The 21,940-nt window shown below is 38.2% G+C and overlaps 3 protein-coding genes across 4 annotated transcripts in view; 1 reads left to right on the top strand and 2 right to left on the bottom strand.

Moving 5' to 3' along the window:
* The window catches only part of LOC306870239 (mucosa-associated lymphoid tissue lymphoma translocation protein 1-like), a 1,002,100-nt gene that overhangs the window by 45,730 nt on the left and 934,430 nt on the right, over positions 1–21,940 (bottom strand). The gene's annotated exons all lie outside the window — the stretch shown is intronic.
* LOC306870235 (glycine dehydrogenase (decarboxylating), mitochondrial-like) lies at positions 708–15,057 on the bottom strand. Its single transcript, XM_079417381.1, has 25 exons — positions 14,413–15,057; positions 14,125–14,203; positions 12,122–12,257; positions 11,639–11,803; positions 11,389–11,466; positions 10,724–10,871; positions 10,078–10,274; positions 9,906–10,002; positions 9,711–9,816; positions 9,491–9,630; positions 8,599–8,679; positions 8,410–8,507; positions 8,157–8,241; positions 8,026–8,067; positions 7,765–7,907; positions 7,380–7,455; positions 3,929–4,054; positions 3,335–3,484; positions 2,965–3,077; positions 2,730–2,871; positions 2,213–2,324; positions 2,003–2,098; positions 1,746–1,918; positions 1,319–1,399; positions 708–1,235 (listed from the first exon to the last, which is right to left on the bottom strand). The coding sequence occupies exons 1-25, from the start codon at positions 14,683–14,685 to the stop codon at positions 1,098–1,100; spliced, it is 3,075 nt and encodes a 1,024-aa protein (XP_079273507.1). The 5' UTR covers positions 14,686–15,057; the 3' UTR covers positions 708–1,097.
* LOC306870479 (ghrelin O-acyltransferase-like) lies at positions 17,555–19,107 on the top strand (the record flags this gene model as incomplete). Its single annotated transcript, XM_079417797.1, is given in 5 exon segments — positions 17,555–17,637; positions 17,741–17,965; positions 18,040–18,184; positions 18,187–18,534; positions 18,538–19,107. Coding segments are annotated over 5 exon segments (1,239 nt in total). The 3' UTR covers positions 18,976–19,107.

Below are 21,940 nucleotides of genomic sequence, written 5' to 3'. Positions count from 1 at the left end.
AACAGGCGTCAAATCGTGCGGTTTATTGTGAAATGGTGTGCGATCTTTTATAAGCGATCGAGCGTACGATAATCGTACAGTGAGCGAAAAATCCCATAGACTTAACATCGCGGCCAACTTTGACGAGTCGTAGCTCAGAGCTCATTTCGTAGAAACATAATCACCACATTTGGAGAGGCTATCAAGCTGTGCGAGAACATACCCCGCAATGGGGTATAAGTTGTACCCCTGGGGCACAAGAGCGCCCCAAAGTTGCCCCATTGACATACTATGGGGAGGGACGGCCCATGAAACAGCACACGTTTTTCATACTATGGTAATTTACATAGGAATTTTGCATTGAACATAACTCTGCATCACAATGTCATAAGAGACATGGGGGTGGGCTCATTTTACTCCGCAAACCAATCAGACTCTCAGGATCACTGTTCTTTTAAAACAATTGTTACATTGACAATTAATCATTTATTGTGTTCCACAGATCTACGCTGTGGACGTCAACAGACCTGAGGACTGCTGGAAAAAACTTGCTTCAAACCGAAACCTCGGACTGCTTTTATTTTTTGGAATAGTGACTGGAAACTTATGGAAAAAGAGAAACGACCATCAGTATGAAACGCAGCTTAACTGCATTTCAAATTAGAACGCGTGCTAGTTGTGTGATGTGGAATAATACCATCGATTTAGGAAACGTATGGAAACCAGTGCTCGTTTTAAAATATTTATTAAATTGTTACAAACAGGCTCCATTTCATAAATAATTAGAAAACTTACATCTATAAAATTGTTAACATTGAGAACAGTGCCAGTAAGTTATGCCTACAAACAGACCAAAACACCCAAATATTTGTATACAGTGAATAAAAATATAAAAAGAGCAAAAAACAAACTCCTATACAGGCCAATTACAGTATCTGAATCAGATTTGGATTGTTTTAGTAGAGTAGAAGAGGCCAGCTATTTGTGCATTGTATGCAAAAGCAAATCTGAGGCACCATGAACGTATTGAAGAGACTGTAATCACAGGGAAGAATAAATGATCATATTTGATGGGAATGGTTCATTTGGATGAAGTAGCATTTCATTGAGTAATGAGGTCACGAAGAAGCCCTCTCCTCATACGGAGACTCGTAGACGTCCATGGGTGGACAGGTGCAGACGAGATGTTGATCTCCATAGATGTCATCGATCCTTGAAATTGTGGGCCAGAACTTGGTCTCGGGTCTCACGAAAGGCTGAAATAAATGTTTTTATTTATTCTATTTTAAAATGTGTTAAGTAAGGTCTATGCATTTTTACATAAACGTAAGATACACACCATGGGGAAAGCAGCATACTCTCTGGAGTAAGGTCTGTCCCATGTGTTAGAGGTAATACAGGCCAGTGAGTGAGGAGCCATCTTTGGAAAACATGTGAAAGACAAGTTAGAGCAACTAGAGAAAGATCAAGATTCAATAAAATTTCAGTTCAAGTATTAATGTGATTAATGAAAGTACTTTGGGCAAAGATGATCTGAAGGGTTTAAAAACAGAAATTAGAAACATGCGTTTAAAAAATATATATATATTTTCGCTTACATTAATTCTTCTGGGCATAAAATGTGACAAGTAGTACAAATAATGCCATGCTCCATAAACTTAACTAGTACATGTGCATTACTGTACACATGATTAAAGCTGCACAGATGTTGCCGATATGGAATGTTCCGGGTTCAAGTTAAGTTAGTTAAGCTTTAAAACACTCACCTTGAGAGGATTAACCCTCAAATCCATCCGGCCCTCTTCGATGTCTGCGATTTCCTGTCGGATTGCCAGCAGCGAGTCACAGAAGCGGTCGAGCTCAGCCTTGTCCTCAGACTCTGTGGGTTCGATCATCAGAGTTCCAGGCACAGGCCATGACATGGTCGGTGCATGAAAACCTGTCATAAAAGGCAGTGAAGAATAAGTCAGTTGTCAGACATTTAAAGCCAAAAATATTTACTTTACGGATGTTTTTCACTTACCGTAATCTTGCAGTCGTTTTGCTACATCAACTGCCTCGATATTTGCAGACTTTTTAAAAGGCCGCACATCCAAAATAAACTCGTGAGCAATGAATCCTGCAAATGCAAAATAATCAGTAAATGTTTGTGAGGAACTTTTAAGATCAAAAATCAAATCAAATAAATTAAGAAAAAAAAAAAAAAAGCAATATTTTATTCAATAAAGCCAACCTTTAGAGCCCCTGAAAACAATTTTGTACTGGTTTTCCAATCTTTTAGCCATGTAATTGGCATTAAGGATGGCCACCTCTGTAGCATGAACAAGACCCTTTGAACCCATCATCTGTTGAATGGAAAAGTCAAATATTGGATGAATAAATTAGGATAATATATGGTACCATGTCAGCTGATATTAGGGAGTTTTTTTTTTTATTTGTTATTTGGCTATATATTGGATATTTCATCATGCTGCTCTTTTCTTCTATTTCTTCTATCATTACAGTTGAAAAAATGTGATTTTAGCAAATCTCAAAATAAATTGTGCATTGTTTATGCTCTACCATTTAATGTTTTAAAGCCTACATTTGCTTGTAAGATTTAAAATTAGTGTCCTATGTTTCATGTATTTATGCAAAATAGTACAGAAATTGATCTCAGCCATAACCTGAAAATAATTAGTATCGTTCAGAATGTTAATATTGGTACATTCCTATTACTCAGGCAAAAATGGTAAGACTTGAGTGTTGACCTTAATGTAAGCCCATGAGATGGGCAGGATGGCGCTGGAGCCCCAGGGAGCAGCACTGATGGTGCCCAAGGAACTTCCTGCATTATTGGACTGCATGTTCACCACTGGATGACAGGGGAGGAAGGGGGCAAGATGCTGTTTCCTGTTGGAAAAAGCCATATGGTTAACTAGAGTCAACAGATCAACTGTTCCTGTAGATTGAGTAGGGCAGGTCTGCTCACTTCAAAACACTTACACTCCTATTGGTCCCATTCCAGGGCCGCCACCACCGTGAGGAATGCAGAAGGTTTTATGGAGATTCAAGTGAGAAACATCTGAGCCATAGTCTCCTGGCCGACATAATCCAACCTGAATCAGAAGAACATGAAGGTTCAATGGAAAACTTACTGTGAATGAAGCTCTCTTTGACACTACTCACTTCTACAACTCAGAGCATTTAATTATTATCAATCCAGGAATATAGTGCATGATTCATTCATAACATATAAACTGTTAAATATTTAAAAAAAAATAAATAAAAAAAAAGTCATTGTTACTCCATATTATAACTAATGTTAATGATCACTACCATATTGGAAAATGTTGCTGTTTGTTCTTCAATCTACCTGTGCGTTCATGTTGGCACCATCCAGGTATACCTGTCCTCCGTTCTGATGGATGAGCTCACACACTTCACTCACATTCTCCTCAAACACACCGTTAGTGGAGGGGTATGTGATCATAATGGCAGCCAAGTTGGCCTTATGTTTGTCCACCTGACAAAAAAAGGAAAACATGTAGGTGACTGAGTACAGTGCATCTTTAAAAGGTTAAGCATGTCATTTTTTGAATGTTAAACACTTTCTCCCATCCAAAACCAAAGCTATTCATAGGTTGGTTCCCTCCAAAACGTATAAACACTGAGCTTTCAAAACATTGTTTGAGCATCATGACACAGCAGCAACATGAGAGTTTGGAGTATTTGTTTGCTCAACCAATGGCAGTCAGAAGGTGTGCTCGGGAAACCAGTTTGAACCTCAGACTCATTATTTTTGCTACGTTTGGTGCTGCTAGCGGCGCAGAAATTACACACTTCACCTTTAACACTGACAAGATGTTGTTATCATAGACAAGTGTGTCAGTGTAAATAGCTAACAAAAGATAAAGGCTTCCTGTTGACAGGAGATGCAAAATGTGACTCTTCAAATAACTGTGCATACCATGGCTTTAAGGTGAGATGCATCAATGTTGCCATCTTTATCCACCTCCACCACCTGAACCTTCATGCCTGCCATCTGAGCGCTGGCAGGATTTGTTCCATGAGCGGATTTGGGAATCAGACAAACCTGAACAAATTCATAACAGATTTGATGCATTAGATTAAATGGACAAAACAAACAAGAACAACAACAAACATTTATTTCTGTAACTAAGTAAACTTAAAATTTAGATGTCAAAATGTTCTCTTAACCCCGTTTATTGTTTACGGACTCCTATACGCATGCCATTAATGCTTTTTAACATTGTAAACGTTGAATCTGTGAGACTATGGCTGACATTGTATGGGAAAAGGAATTCAGCTTCAGTTCCTGAAGTACAAGTCAACACTTGAAGACTTCCCAAAATATGCAGCGTCAGACGACAGAGTAAAACAAGCGCAAACACTGGCAATGCTTTTAGATGCAAATGGACTATATACAGTATGTAATTATATATAGATAGATAGATAGATAGATAGATATGTTAGAGCAGGACTGACAGCTACACTGCCCTCCAAAAGTTTGGAAATGGGGGGATTTTGGACAATATTGGCATGAATCCTTTTTAATTTGTGATAATTTTGCACTGATAAGGGACAACACAAACTACGAAAACATTTTATTACATAAACAGTTTATACATAGAAATTTTTTAAATTTTCGATTCATCAAAATATCCACCATTAGCAGCTATTACAGCTGCTACTCTGCATAATCTGGGCATCCAAGCTGTCAGTTTATTCAAACATTGACTTGGAATTGGCAATCAATCGTTGAAGCTACAGTATATTAAGGTGTGCTGACCCAAAAATCTTTTAAAAACCTGGGCCAAGTTTAAACATGACATGACTTGCATAAACGCAGATCGGTACGCTTTGCAATGTTGCCTTGTGAAAGTGAACCAAACCAAGAAAATGCAACATTGTAACAAATTAAGTCCCTCTTTCAGAACAAAGCAAACGTTGTACAGGTCTGAAAATGCCCTAAGGAGCATCTGCAATGGTTGTTGCATTATATTTTATAATTCCGCTATGTGACACCAATAGTACAGAAACTGCATACTTCAACTTTAATGGTTGTTTAACATACATAGAACCCAATTTTTTGTTGTCTTATTTAAACACTTTTTTTTTTACAACACCAAGCTTGCCAAGGTGTGATACCACATTTAAGACTATACATATTCTGCAAATTACTTTGTCAAAATTCAGTCTGTTTCTCACAAAGCCATTGTAGCTCATAAGGACTACTTTCATAAAGCCACTAGTCTAGGTTTACTTTCATTATGAATCCTTTTGTTTTCCCCAGACATTTAAATTGACATGAGGGGGGGGGGGGGTTAAAAAAAAAAAAAAAAAAAAAAAAAAAGTGTTTTTCGTTTGTTTTAATCAATACTATATGACAGACATTCATATGGACACAGTGGTCTAAATACTAAACATTATGCAATTTTCAATAGGTCACAATGGACAAACTCATCGTCCAAGGACTGCATGTCTTAAAAATCTCCAAATATGGAATCTTGCACTGAAGTTGAATCCTGTAATGGGGTGGTTGTTTTCTATGGCTATTTACTCAACCATGGCAGTTTGAACCTTGGCTAGTTTAAGAGCTGCATCCGCTATCTAAGATCTGCTTATTAGGAAGATGATGAAAAAAAAAAACAAAGGCCAGATTACAAAACACTGCAATGACTTGACTAAACGTTCTTATCGCTGACCTTCTTTCCACTCCCGTCCCCACTAACAATTTACCACTTTTTCAGCTATTTTCTCTCAGGTTCAAAACACTTTTGACCATTTTCCAATTTTCACTGTGGACAGAATTGAACTTTTTTGTATTACTCATTAACTGTTTGCTTCCTTTTCAAGCAGCAATTCTATTTCTGTAAGGGGTAAAATCACTTATGGGTGACATTTGAAAACTTTCATAATTTTCATATTTTTGGGAAAATAATACAAGAAACAACAAAAAATATAGTATCTGTATATTATATATAATGATTGTATCTATAAACATAATACAATTACATATTATATAATAAAGATTATATAATGCTAAATTATACATTTCTATATCTATTTGGCCTACTTAATTTTTTTTTTTTTAAATGAAGGACATTTGAAGCATGTTATCAGATTGCCATTCTGCTTACAATTAGTTTTCACAAGATTAGGAAAAGTCATGAAGGGTCAACTTGATACAGGGTTCCTACACATTTTCCATTTCAAAATTCCATACTTTTCCAGACTCAAATTTCCAAACCTCTCAGTAGTCTTTCAGACCATATTTAACAAATGGTTCATAGAGCATTATATTCAGCTGTATATTTGGTATATAGTACAGTCATTTGCAAATATTGTTTACTGAATAATTAATATTTTTAAATTATTATTTTTTTTTCCTCTAAGTGACAACATACAGAGCCCCTAAAATAACAAAAAAAATAAAAAAAAAATAAGAGTTTTACATGCACACAAGAAACATTTTTGTGCCCTCGAGAAACTATTTACATAGGCATGGGAAGTTTTTTGCATGCTTACGCATTACAATTTCTAGTTTTATATTACCCATTTCCTTTGTGCATCACTGCAAGCTTACTATGACTAAAACGAGAACATGGATGCACATGAATTTACGGAGATCTGCTTGCTCAAAATTTGGCTCTCTTATGGTAGTGCCTCTAATATCAAGGCCTAATGTCCAATTTAACACATCCTCAGTGGCAGCGGAGAAACCATGACATGAAATGGGCTGGTGGCATAACATTTGCCAAGTTCAAGGGTCTATAAAAAAACAAACAAACAAAAAAGACTGGTACTGTGTAAAAAATAAATAAATAATAATAAAAAATAAAAAAAAAAAAGTTTAAAATTTGGCTTTCATTGGGGCAGTATGTCATATTTCAAGGCCTCGGGTCTCTTTAACGCATAGTCTGTGGCGGCCAAGAAACCACACTGCGAAATGGGCTGATGGCACAATAGGTGGATCAGTGTGCATTGTCCTATGCTTTTTTTTTGTTCGCACATAAAAGTATGTTTATTTTTGCAAAGGTCCCTGAGGCTATGTAATATGGTGCAAAGAATATAGTGAGAAGAAACCCAAAATGCTTATAACCTGAATTTTGCATAATGAAAGATGCATCTTGGATGAAACATTGATTCTTGTACGATACATTTATTTTCATTAAATTCTTACTGTTTCAAAAAACTAAATGGGGGCAAAAGTCTAGAAACAAATATTTTTCCATAATTTTTTTTTTATTTCCATATCTTTCCAAACCCTGTAGGAACCCTGCTGATACTTCAAATGTCACATATGTTTTTAAATGGCCCCGAGGTAATGCACGAGGCTTGAGGTTAAATGAGAGGAGACTTTGCTACAGAGTGTTTCACTGCGGGATGATACTCACTGTTCTGTGAGATTCTCCTTTGGAATTTAGATAGGCTTTGATTGCAGCCAAGCCTGCATATTCCCCTTGCGCGCCACTACGGGAAAAAGAAAAATCAAAAGCATCATGTATATGTAAGCGTACTGCCTCAGCACAGCGGAGTTCAAAGATTGCTTCAAAAAGCTCTTGCCCAAGAGTACAGTATGCTAATGATCCTGTTAAAGTGTCAACCAAGCAGAACGTATAGATGCTTACACACCCCCAAAACTTATCAGCACCAGAAACCTGAACGAAACCGAGTGAGTGTCATGTTGCAATTTGCTTCGTCAACTACAAGATCACTGTTGACTGAAATTAGAATAAGTCACGTTTTTGATACCGTAACAATATCAGACAGGACACTTGCCTATTTGGTTGAAAGGAGATCTTATCATATCCTGTAATCTCACAAAGGTCTCTCTCTAGCTGACTGAAGAGCTGCTGATAACCTTCGGCCTGATCCAGAGGCACGAAAGGGTGGATGTTTGCAAATTCCCTCCAGGTGATTGGCTGTTGTAAAAAGGTTACAATGAATCAGTGAATAGCTCAGACTGGTTGAAATGAGGCAATGTCACAGATACAGTAAAAAGGAGGGCTGATATTAAAGAGCAGATTAATACTGACTCACCATGAGCTCTGAGGAACTGTTCAGCTTCATTGTGCACGAACCCTTGATTCAACAGCAGAGTTTTAATATGATGTTTGCATGTAAAATCATTACAATGGATAAATACCATTGTTAACTGATTCTTTACTTACCAAAGGAATCATACTGTGTACGAGGGAAATATCCTTATTTTCCAGGCGCTTCATGTAACGTACAATATTGGTCTCTGAGTGATAACTGAATTTAAAAGCAATATATACAAATAATTACTATACAGAAATAAATAGCCTATCCATATATTTAGACGATACAAAATCAGAAAAACTGGTTCCTGTTTTTTAAGTTTCATTGATTTTTCACAGATTTGTTAGAAAAAACAACTAGCATTGAAACTGGTAAACAAACCTGTTAAACACTGGATGGGTAAGAAACTTGCTAGTTCTCTTGAAAGGGCTTGCCAGCAGTCCTTTTGTTCGCTCACTCATTTTCTCAGCAATAAGCTCCTGATAAATCAAAAAGAAGAGATCTCATTGGGGCAAAGAGAATAGAGGATTTTTAGCAATATTTGAAATATTGAATCAGGCAAGAACTTACAGCTGAGGACTCACAGCCGAAGATCCAGAGCAGATCATCCAAGTCTCTCTCAGTGACAGTTTCATCCAGAGACACTCCGAGCTAAAACCACATCAACAAACTACATTAAAAACATTAAAGGTTGGGTATGTATTTTTTCAAAAACGCTTTAGAAAGTCAGTCGGGCTGAGTAACAAAAACTTGTTTCCAATCAGTAGTAAGGGGCGTGTCTACTCATGATGCGAAGAGAGAGCGCTCAGTGCACATAACGGACATTAGCCGAGCGACGACAGAAAAATAGAGATGGCATATAAAAAACAAAAGAGTCTACACTGGACGTGACAAAGCGACCTTTGAAAGTAATTTTAAATTTGTGTCAATACGTCATCAATAGAACGCGGCAGCGGTTTACTCTCTGGGATTTGTCGTGTCCCATCCAGTGTAGACAGGCATCACTGATTATAATGAGTTCTATATTATTTTGTCGCACCGTGCCGCTCGCGTCCGTTGTAGACACAGTGTTACGATAAGGCAAGAAGTAGGACCCGTGTAAATATCGGATCAGCTTTCCAGCGCTGGAGAGAACTCAAGGAGCGGGAAGGCCTGCAATCGGACGCCGAGGTTGCTTTCTTTCTTCTAGATAGGTGAGTAACATTGGTTTTGCTTTGTTTCACAGAACTAATCGTTGCCTGGGTTGCGTATGTGTGGGGCGGAGCTATCAAAATAGGGGCGAGACCCTTTTGGGGTAGGGGTGTTTGTGTTTTGGTGATTTGAAAACATTGGCTACCAGAAATCACTTAACCCACCTTTAAATAAAGTAATAAGAAAATAAATAAAATGTAAAATTTTAAGAAATTAAAAAAATTGCATTGCCTATTTGTGGGTTTATTTTTAACATTTTCACAGGCCTCACCAGTCCATCACCGTACACCCGTAGGTTGATCTCCCGTTGCATAGCTTTTTCCAAGATGTCCTTGCCAGCCACACCACAGTTGATCTTCAGCGTATCAAAGTAGTTCTCATGTTGGAGTTTGTGCCCAGCTCTTATCAGCCCTATTACAACAATACAAAGACATTCAGTATCATAACATTTCTTATTCAAAGAAAAAGTAAACAGGAGTCAAACAACTTACCCTCAGCGAGAATCAACGTTGCATTGTGGGTTCTCTCTGCAATGTGCCTCAATCCTTGAGGACCATGATACAACGCAAACATGGAGGCCATGTTTGCAAGAAGAGCCTGAGTTGAGACATTAAAACTGAGTACAGACATTCAACTTTACAAATAAATATACATTGTTTTTTTTCCTCAGATGTGTGAAGCTCCACCTGGGCAGTGCAGATGTTGCTGGTGGCTTTATCCCTGCGGATGTGCTGCTCTCTTGTCTGGAGAGCCAGACGATAAACCTCTTTACCAGCCGCATCTCTGTAACAGGAAACATTTGACACTTGATACCAACACTGATGAGGAAAAATACACTGAATCCTATAAATTGCACACCTGGTAACTCCAACCATCCTTCCAGGCATCATCCTGATCAGATTTTCTTTGACTGCAAAGAATGCAGCATGAGGCCCACCATAGCAGAGAGGCACTCCAAAGCGCTGTGAGCTGCCCAAGGCGATGTCAACTCCAAACTCACCCGGAGGACGCAACACGCAGAGCGCCAGCAAGTCTGTGGCACAGCAAGCCAGTGCCTTTGATAAAAAAAAAAAAAAAAAAAAAAAGACCCACAAATACATAACATTTCACAAAAAATCTCATCTGGTGCTGACAACTGGTGCAACTGCATATTGAACATTTCTAAATCAGTTGTAATAGATCGGTGCACAAACATATTGCCATCATTTACTCATGTCATTCCAAACCTGTATGACTTTCTTTTTACATGTATCACAAATAGAGATTTTTAAAAGAAACACTCAAATCTCAATTTCATGAATTCAAGCCTGCCATGAAGATATGTCTCACCTGGTTTCACATCAGTAATTGACAGCTCTAACAGTTTCACAGTAGAAAAGTCAAACAGGTTTGGATCGGCATGAGGGTGAATAAATTATTAGTAAAACCTAATATACGTAAAAACTGGTATCAAAATTGTAAATGTGAATTTTATAAATGACATATGGAGGTGAGAGGTACATACACCACCCTTGTGAGCTCGATCAACAAGTGCAGTGAAATCTTCCACTTTGCCTTCAGTGTCTGGATACTGGAAGAGCACACCGCTAACATCCTTCCCACTGAAGTCCATCTCATGAGGAAGCTTGAGAACAGTTTTCACACCTATGTAACTAAAGGATACAAACTTAATACAGACAGAAGTACAGACAGAAGGGTAGAGAGATAGAGAGAGAGACACAGACAGTTAGAGAGAGACAGGACAGGACAGGACAGACAGACAGACGGACGGATGGGTAGGTAGGAAGTCAGTCAGAGGCACAGATAGAGAGACAGACGGATAAGAGGATGGACACAGAGATAAATAGATATACAGAGGGACACAGAGTCATACACAGGCAGACATATACAGAGAGTGAGAGAGAAAAAAAGACAGATAGAGAGAGAGACAGACGGATAAAAATCGAGATAAATCGATAGACAGATGGACACAGACAGACAGACAGGAGGATGATATACAGGCACATACATACAAAGAGACACATGGACAGGTAGACAGATAGACAAATATATAGAAAGATAAATAGAGCCAGACAGATAGATAGCAAAATAGAGATGGATAAAGACCGATAGAAAGACGGGTTGACAGATGGACATTTCTTTATTTTATATGTTGGTGAACTGCCTTACTTGGCTCTGGTTTGCACAACTGCAATAGTCTGTGGATGGCAGCGTGGGTCAATGTAGAACATTCTTCTTTTGTTTTGCCTTTGAAAAGGAACAGGTGAGTGTTAATTATCACTCCCAGCCCTGGGGATACGCCGTCCTGAACGCCAAAGTCCTGAATGAGCAGGTTCAGGTATTGGCTAACAGACTAAAGGTTTCCTTGATAAATGGAATAATGTTCTTCACAAATGTTTCTAGCAGTAAGTGTACTAACCTGTTGCAGAGCTGCATGGCCTCAGCAGCAGCAGTGCCCTCATCCAGCAATGACGCATTAGCTACTGCCATTCCCGTCATGTCACAGACAATGGTCTGATAATTCAGCAGGCTCTCCAGACGCCCCTGAGAGACCTCAGGCTGGTAGGGGGTGTACTGGGTCACCCTATAGAGAACACAAAAACTCATTGAATCCCAAACCAAAGACCTCCAGTCTGAGTCACAAGATTTATCTTATTCTGGGCACGCTACAACTCGCTTATGTAATAAAAATCATCAAAATGCAATTTGCTTTTTGACTAGAACTGTACTGTCCATGAGAAACGAATGAACAAGGTTTTCCAGCGCGTGGCTGTAAATCTTAAGTCCCATGACTGAAACAAAGGGTTGATGTTTGTAAAAATGTTTCATTGGTCCACTTTTTGCTTTTGCTCCACCAGAAGCTGAAATATATGGTATGCTTCAAACAAAAAGAGACACATACCATCCCGAATTCTCAAGCAGATTTCTTTGTATGACTGGTGGGACGAAGCAGTTATAATAACCCATTCCAATATAGGACCTCCAAATCTTGTTCTTCGACGCAATCTTTTGAAGCAAATCATGAATTTCATTCTCACCTGTAGAGATTAAGCACAAAGAACGATTTGAAAATCTGTGGTTACGGTTAAACACAATCAAACACCCTAGATTAATAAAACGGTTCTCACATGCTTACATAGTGCTCACATAGTTTTGCTTTTATTGGGAGTCATTAAAAATTGGTTTGATTTGACAGTAAAATAGATTAAGTCTTCCAGATCTAAGCTCCTTCCATGAAAAAAACCCTATGGTTTGTGTTGCATCAAATTAAATCTAGCTTCTGTTTCGCAAGTGAATATTTTAGGAAGCTTCTCAAATAACCCATAAGTGCAAACCAATTGCTTTTACACACATTGGCAAATACACCTAGTATTTAAGCACACACCTACAAAAACATCACATGGCATGATCTGATGAATAATACAAGTGCACACGATCTCACTGATTAACATTTGCATAAAGTGTGTTTGCAACTCATAACATAGTAGCAAAAAGTTAGATAAAGTTTAATGGTTGTAGCTTGAGGGCACTGGAGCCGGTTTATACAGAGACACACAAATTCCGAGGCATTGTGCTGCATCTTAGCAACACAGCAACTGAACGGGGCAAAGATAATGCTGTAGTAAAAACAGCTAGAAGGGGGGGGGGGGGGGGGGGGGTACACATTACTGACCCCCTCAACACTAACAAGTCTATGGGATGTTCAATTTGTCAAGTTTAACACCGAATATTTGTGCGACAATGAGGCAGTCAACCAGTTTGAGGTCTTGATATAGTGTTTGTAAATTTGTGTTTAAAAGATAATCTATTTTTAACATAACCATTTCGACAAATAAAAGTATATTCTTAAAACCCCAAAAGGGAAAGTTTAGAGAGCCCATCTTTGTTGAGCAGAGAATTTTCTTGCAGGATTTGCAGCAGATCAAGCTCTGTGCAGCTGAACCAGCAGAATAGCCCCCCCATCAGCTTCAGCATGGCTTGCTTCATTAAAGACACACAAGCAGATGAGAAAACTGACATGTGTCAAACCTCAGAGTAACTACAATAAATTGTATGTTTAATGACAATATTCTCTCCCTCATTTTGTCATTCATACAATAGTTTGGGGAGGGAAATAACAGTCTAGTGACTTGAGAAAGGGTTGGTGCAATGTTAATTGTCAGAACTATCTCTTAAAAACGAGACGATACTTTACACTTTATATCTGCATAAACATACACGTTTTACATATTAAGAGCCATGTTGTCTGCAAAAATGTAAGTTAAGACGTATTTATTTACACTCCGGAGTACAATATGTAATTTGTACATGTACCGTCTGTTTTCCTAGTATATGTTTTTTAAATAATTATCAGACCTCATAATTGCAAATGCAGCTCAAAGTTCCTCCTGCTATTCATCTTTAATGCCGTTAAATGGTCAATTATTAGGCAAAGTTGTATGTTGAGCAGTGCACGCGTGATGTAATGCTGCTGCTAACCAGATCAAACTGGCCGAGTGAAGCTGAACTTTACTCTCTGATTGGCATCGGCTGAGGGCGTCAGGAGCCGGGATCCGCAAAAACAACTCCAAATATGTTCAAAGGAAGACTTAACGGTGAAAAACACTCCAGTGAGGTCTATTGGCTCACAAAGAGCGTGCAACCTACATTCCTCGCTCAGATGGACTCTTTTGATAGTGTCTAGAAGCCTAAATCGAAATTAAAAACTAGATTTGTTAAAAAGCCTTAATGAAACGACTAGTTCCGCTGCCCTAAAATCTGACACCGGGCAGAGTTTTCAAATACAGCCGAAATGAAATTTAACCTCGCAGTTTGCCTCACAAACAGTCAGTGCAAATAAATGATGAATTGACAACAACAAACGACACGTGTTTGCTCTGTCTGCCGCCGCTTAGAGCAACTTACACACAGGATCGTCCATCTTCAAACCTCTTCCCAGCCGGATAGATGCGGGAATTGTGTTTTCGAGAAGCTGAGCGATTGACTGAAATCAACAGAAAAGGGTGAACTATTATTTTGTTTATTTGTATTATCACAATCAACACAACATGCGAAAATGGTTGCTCAGTTTTGTTGCAAAATTGATTCAAGTTTAAGATGCGAGTAAAATGCCGACAAAGTGTTTAATCAGACTCGCAATCTAGTATATAAACATTACGTTTAATTAAAAAAAAAAATTAAACAGGTTTTTACCTCAAGTCCAAGGGTACTGAGCATCTCTGTTTTTTCTTTGTCACCCGGTCCAATGTGTCTTTCAGAAAAATCATCGTGTCTCGGCAAAATTCGTTCAATCTTTCTAGACCACAAAACTTGTGAGGTGCCCATACAGCGCACATTTACAGACACATCTGCGTTTAAACCTGGAAGTTTTTTAAAAACATCCCCTTTATTGCTGATATTCCTGTAGGGCGCGCGAGCGTTGATCGACCTGATGACAACACGCCAGGATTTAGCGCAGCTCTGCATGTTCTTCACTTCAGATTGACTAGCAACTGTACGGGAGAATCTTTCAGTCAGCCTCCACGCCGTGTAACCCACTAAATGTCTGTGAAGTGCCTTAAAAGTGTCTATTTTATACGCCTCCTCGTTGCACGGGGAGCAGCCAATCGATAAGTGAACTCTCTCTGACGCAGAGACAAGCCCCACTCGCTCAGGTCCCTCCGAAATAACTGTGGTTTAGATCTATATTACTCACACACTTGGTATCTGCTCGTTGGTATATGCCTTCTATGTTTGTACATGTTTTGTAGTCGCTGTCTTGAAGGCCCAATGAAACGCTGAGACAGCTGTGGAGCAATCATACAACTGAATGGAGAAGAAGCTGGTAGTACTCGGTGTGAAAATGAATGGTGTATAAAGTAGCCTACCTGAAAGCCATACTTGAGTAAAGGTACAGATATCTTACCAGAACATGACTTTGGTAGAAGTTGAAGTCACCGTTTAGAATATTACTTGAGTGAAAGTCTAAAAGTATGTGATAATTATTGCACTTAAGTACGAAAAGTAAAAGTACAAGTAAATGCAAAATGGAAAAGAAGCATATATATATATATATATATATATATATATATATATATATATTATACATATTTTTTATTTTATTTTGTATTTTTGGGAAAGAATAAGAAGTCATAGTGTATTTCATTCCATCATAAGAGAAAAATTCTGGAATCTGCATCTGAAATAGCATTTAGATGTATTTACACAGTTTAATGTATCTTGGGGACATGGATGCATTTAAACTGCAGTTACAGATTCATAAATAGGCTTAATGTTTTGTTTTTAACATAAAACGCTGAATATTTGAAATAATTTTTGACATAAAAAAAATAGTCGAAATGTGAAATTAAAACAACAGCATGTGACTGTTAATCGAGATTCAACCGATTAATTCAAACGGCTGATTCATTCAGAAACAAAGCTTTTAACTGTGTTCATGAGTGAATCACTGAATCATTTTGATCAACCGATTCATTCAAACGGCTGATTCATTCAGAAACAAAGCATTTAACTGTGTTCATGAGTGAATCACTGAATCATTTAGATCAACCGATTCATTCAAACGGCTGATTCATTCAAAAACAAAGCATTTAACTGTGTTCATGAGTGAATCACTGAATCATTTTGATCAACCGATTCGTTCAAACGGCTGATTCATTCAGAAACAAAGCATTTAACTGTGTTCATGAGTGAATCACTGAATCATTTTGATCAACCGATTCATTCAAACGGCTGATTCATTCAGAAACAAAGCATTTAACTGTGTTCATGAATGAATCACTGAATCATTTTGATCAACCGATTCATTCAAACGGCTGATTCATTCAGAAACAAGCATTTAACTGTGTTCATGAGTGAATCACTGAATCATTTTGATCAACCGATTCATTCAAACGGCTGATTCATTCAGAAACAAAGCATTTAACTGTGTTCATGAATGAATCACTGAATCATTTTGATCAACCGATTCATTCAAACGGCTGATTCATTCAGAAACAAGCATTTAACTGTGTTCATGAATGAGTGTTCATTACTATTTTGTTGGCAAAATTGAGCAAAAACAAGCAGTAATATGTCTAAAATGTAAGTCACTTATTGCTTAACTGATCATGTATAAAATTATTATTAAATATGTTATCATGCTGATATCTGCAGAAAAACGGTAGGCTACTCTTTGTCTGATATAGATTGTTAACTATATTCAATTATATAAATATAAAAAGCATAGCCTACAGAAGCATTTTTGTGTCTAATATAGAATGCCTGGATTTTAATAAATCAACGTGCGCGTGCGCTCTGTGATTTGGTGATATAGCCTACTTGATAATGTAAGATCGCATCATTTCAACAACACTTACCATATTATCACAGATATATCGCACACCCCAGAATCGACTTGAGTGAAAATGAAATCATCCGCGGTTGTGCGCGCACTTGTACGTGAGCAAAGGTGTTTTTAGGAGTCTTGCAAGCGCCAGACCACTGATTCGTCAAACCTGCTTTCCTGCAGTCCGTGTTTTTCCGACTTCTGACTATTTTGTAGTAGCTAAGTAAAGAATATACTTCGGGGAAATCAAATGTATCGGAGTAAAAGTAAAAGCTGGCTGAAATATAAAAACTCAAGTAAAGTACAGATACTCCCAAAAATACTTAAGTAGGCCTACTGTAACGAAGTTTTACTCTATAAGGAAAATGCATCATGCGGAAAAGGCTTTGAGACACTTGAAATAGGCTATTGAAGTTCCCCCATCTGGTGCACATTCTAGGAAGTTGGAGATTCATTAAAGGGTTTCACAAGTATGGCAAATATACAATATTCTATCTATATATCTATCTATCTAGCCTATCTGTCTGTCTGTCTAGCAAAACAAAAAAATGTTCTACATTGACCCATGCAGCCATCGACTGTTGCAGACAGTTGCAAAACAGAGCCAAGTAAGGAAGTTCACCAATTTATATAAAACAATATCTGTATATCTGTCTGTCAGTCTCTGTCTATTTTTCTATTCGTCTGTCTTTCTGTCTCTATGCCTCTGTCTGTAGTTTCCATCACTCTCCTGTTTGAGAGGATTGTTTACTAACCTACATAACTTGGTTGGCACTCTTTCAGATTACATTTAGAAAATAAGTACACAGCTGTGAATTACTGAGTGTCTATCGATCTATGCACGTCTGGAATCCAGAAGCATATTTCATCTGAAGATCAAATAGAGGTCAGCCTCTATACAGAGGGTATATACTATCTAATACAGTATTTATCTGTTACACACATTACTCGAGCAGTTCTAGTTTGGTGATGGATCTCGTTTGGCTATTTTGTGTTGGAAACCCACAGATGTTTTACCAGTTTGTGAACATACCATTTGCATTTTTGTTTTATTATTTAGCCAGGCAAGGACATCTCTCAGTAATCAACAGGTACAGTATAACAACATAATCCATGCTTTTGCTAATGTTATTTTGATAAATGCATCCTTTTTCTTAGATCATCTGTGAAATTAAATGTGTCTCCTTATGTAAGGTATGTCTATTTGACACTGGGAGGATTCATCCTTGCTATCGTAACAATGGGTCCATACAGCTTATTGCTGTTCTTCAGTGCTGTGCTTCTCTTGCTGCTGATCCGCTGTCTACACCCAATGCTTATTCATAATTGGATGTTAGGACTGCAGATGTGTTGGCAGACCTGCTGGCACTTGTACATCCAGTACCAGTTATACTGGCTTCAAGAGACACCAGACTTCAGGTATTTCTTAAAAAGTATGAACTGTAAAACATCCAATTTGATCCTGTTGTGAGCTCTTGTTTTATTTCTAACAGGCTCTTACTGGCCATATCTGCTCTCATGTTGATGACCCAAAGGGTTTCTTCTCTATCACTTGATCTGCAGGAGGGAACAGTCACTAGTCCCTTTCAAAATAGCAGTCAGGATCTATCTGTCCTTATACCATTTCTAAGCTATACTCACTTAATTTTCCTGCACTTCTTGGAGGACCACTTTGCAGTTTCAACACTTTTGTGGAGTTTGTTAGGCAAATGAGTGGGACTTCACCATTGGCTTCATATTTAGGGAGGCTTACTTCTGAGATGTTGCAAATTGTAGCTTTGGTGTGGATTAAATATCCTCTCAAGGAGCTCTTAAAATCAATCCCATTCAGAGTAAACAGCCCTTGTGTTTGTCAAAACATAATATGGATCTGGGTCCTGTCGCTGCTACTTAAGTTGAACTATTATGCACACTGGAAGGTCAGTGAGTGTGTTAACAATGCTGCAGGCATGGGTTTCCATGGGTACAGTCACAGTGGAAAATCATCATGAGATGGGTTTTCTGATGGCAGTCTATGGGTGACTGAAGCATCAAGCCGTCCCTCAGTGTTTGCGCGCCAGTGGAACAGAACAACAGCGGCGTGGCTTCGAAGAATGGTCTTCAAAAGGTCCAACAGATCTCCACTGTTTATGACCTTTGGGTTCTCAGTATGGTGGCATGGTCTTCATCCAGGACAGATTCTAGGCTTTATCATCTGGGCCATCACTGTGCAGGGAGACTATAAAATACATCACTTCTTGCATCCAAAGCTTACCTCCAAGTGGATGAAATGGCTGTATGTGTGTCTAAACTGGGCCTTTACTCAACTGACCATTTCATGTGTTGTTGTCTGTGTGGAGCTTCAGAGTTTAGAGTCAGTGAAACTGCTCTGGTCTTCTTATATCGCTGTGTTTCCACTACTGAGTGTTCTGATGATTATAAACCTGTGAGAAATGACCAGAACCAGTGTAAATGATATAAATGTCATCAAATATCTCATCAAATATAGTAAACATGGAAGCTTAAACATGGACCAGCAAGCACATTTGAGCATCTGTTTAGGGGAGAGCGGGGTGAGTAGAACCAGGTTTTACTTACAGTGTGTTTAACGTGAGCACATGACAGTAATGGATCCAACTTAAATATGTACATCAATTTCAGGATGTGGTGCATCCTTGGGAATAATCACTTTGGATCTAAAATAAGCTGCTTTCAGACATGGCTTTTTCCAAAATAAAAAATAAAAATCTTTGTTCAGTCAACATGGAGTTAAATTGATTAGGCTACTGAAGTAAAACTGAACATTTTCACCGCATGCCAAATCATAGGAAGAGAAATTGAATTAAAATGACTTCTTAAAATCTTTGTGTGAGCCTTGTGATGGACTGGCCATTCATCCAGGGAGTTTCCCCACCTGTGGCTCAAGACACTGGGTAAGGCTCCAGCTCCCTGCAACCAAGAACAAAGAGGTTTGGATAATAGAATGGATGGATGTAAGACTTTTATTTAAAGATACAGTTCACAACTTTGAAGTTTAAAAAATAAAAAAAGTTTTCAGAACAAAATCAAAAACGTTTGGTCTAAAATTAATAAAATATAATGTAGAATTACAGCAAAATAATTATAAAAAAAATCTTTATAATCATAAGCCATGAGCCACTGGATTTATTATTTTTATGTATTTAAATGACCCTAATCTTACCATTTTAACAAACTTGAATCATCCAGCAGTTTAGGGCTAACATCATGCTAACAGTATAGCCAGTATAACAGGATATACGTTATAACTTACTAAAGCACAAACGTTAATGTGATATATATACAGGTCCTTTTCAAAAAATGAGCATATTGTGATAAAGTTCATTATTTTCTGTAATGTACTGATAAACATTAGACTTTCATATATTTTAGATTCATTACAACACAACTGAAGTAGTTCAAGCCTTTTATTGTTTTAATATTGATGATTTTGGCATACAGCTCATGAAAACCCAAAATTCCTATCTCAAAAAATTAGCATATCATGAAAAGGTTCTCTAAACGAGCTATTAACCTAATCATCTGAATCAACTAATTAACTCTAAACACCTGCAAAAGATTCCTGAGGCTTTTAAAAACTCCCAGCCTGGTTCATTACTCAAAACCGCAATCATGGGTAAGACTGCCGACCTGACTGCTGTCCAGAAGGCCATCATTGACACCCTCAAGCAAGAGGGTAAGACACAGAAAGAAATTTCTGAACGAATAGGCTGTTCCCAGAGTGCTGTATCACGGCACCTCAGTGGGAAGTCTGTGGGAAGGAAAAAGTGTGGCAGAAAACGCTGCACAACGAGAAGAGGTGACCGGACCCTGAGGAAGATTGTGGAGAAGGACCGATTCCAGACCTTGGGGGACCTGCGGAAGCAGTGGACTGAGTCTGGAGTAGAAACATCCAGAGCCACCGTGTACAGGCGTGTGCAGGAAATGGGCTACAGGTGCCGCATTCCCCAGGTCAAGCCACTTTTGAACCAGAAACAGCGGCAGAAGCGCCTGACCTGGGCTACAGAGAAGCAGCACTGGACTGTTGCTCAGTGGTCCAAAGTACTTTTTTCGGATGAAAGCAAATTTTGCATGTCATTCGGAAATCAAGGTGCCAGAGTCTGGAGGAAGACTGGGGAGAGGGAAATGCCAAAATGCCTGAAGTCCAGTGTCAAGTACCCACAGTCAGTGATGCTGGTGTTGGTCCACTGTGTTTTATCAAGGGCAGGGTCAATGCAGCTAGCTATCAGGAGATTTTGGAGCACTTCATGCTTCCATCTGCTGAAAAGCTTTATGGAGATGATTTCATTTTTCAGCACGACCTGGCACCTGCTCACAGTGCCAAAACCACTGGTAAATGGTTTACTGACCATGGTATTACTGTGCTCAATTGGCCTGCCAACTCTCCTGACCTGAACCCCATAGAGAATCTGTGGGATATTGTGAAGAGAAAGTTGAGAGACGCAAGACCCAACACTCTGGATGAGCTTAAGGCCGCTATTGAAGCATCCTGGGCCTCCATAACACCTCAGCAGTGCCACAGGCTGATTGCCTCCATGCCACGCCGCATTGAAGCAGTCATTTCTGCAAAAGGATTCCCGACCAAGTATTGAGTGCATAACTGAACAATTATTTGAAGGTTGACTTTTTTTTTTTTTTTTGTATTAAAAACACTTTTCTTTTATTGGTCGGATGAAATATGCTAATTTTTTGAGATAGGAATTTTGGGTTTTCATGAGCTGTATGCCAAAATCATCAATATTAAAACAATAAAAGGCTTGAACTACTTCAGTTGTGTTGTAATGAATCTAAAATATATGAAAGTCTAATGTTTATCAGTACATTACAGAAAATAATTAACTTTATCACAATATGCTAATTTTTTGAAAAGGACCTGTATAATCTTTCTCAGATTTGTCTGTAATTGTTCAGACATGCATCCTTGAACATAAAAAAATCACTTTGAACAACAACAAAAAACCCCCTCTTTTTTTTTTTTTTTTTTATGTAAATGTAGTTACCAATTGTTTCATGGGCCTTTATCGATCACAGGGTGAGTAAAATGGATAGATCTTTATATATTTGTGGTCACATCACTAATTTTGCTTAAGGTTGCCTAGAAACAAGAGGTGGCTCAAATTCCTCACAGGCCCAAATAATCCCGCTCTCCCCCTGCCTACATTCATGCTCATGTTTACATATGAATAAAAGCCTAAATTAAACCTGTTCATTTAAAGTTTTTTGTTTCCTTTCATAAACCTTGTATTAAACAGCTCGCTTCATATGGATCACTTAAAGTCTTTATGAACTTTTTAATGGGTAAAATGTTTGGTTGCATGGATGCACAAAAATGATGAAAGAATATAAAAAAATAAGTTAAAGGCGTAAAGGTTCAGA

The sequence above is a fragment of the Barbus barbus genome, assembly GCF_936440315.1.
Source record: "Barbus barbus genome assembly, chromosome: 5".
Taxonomy (NCBI): Eukaryota; Metazoa; Chordata; class Actinopteri; order Cypriniformes; family Cyprinidae; genus Barbus; species Barbus barbus.
The sequence above is the reverse complement of the archived record's forward strand: the minus strand, read 5'-3'. Positions and strand labels throughout refer to the sequence as shown.

Bases quoted from the DNA above. Each gene is read 5' to 3' on its own strand.
- LOC306870235 (XM_079417381.1), bottom strand. From the start codon at position 14,685: ATGCAGAGCTGCGCTAAATCCTGGCGTGTTGTCATCAGGTCGATCAAC. The intron at 9,817-9,905 runs GTGGAGCTTCAC...GTCTCAACTCAG, and splicing joins GCAACATCTGCACTGCCCAG to GCTCTTCTTGCAAACATGGC. The intron at 2,099-2,212 runs GTTGGCTTTATT...TTGCATTTGCAG, and splicing joins TGTTTTCAGGGGCTCTAAAG to GATTCATTGCTCACGAGTTT.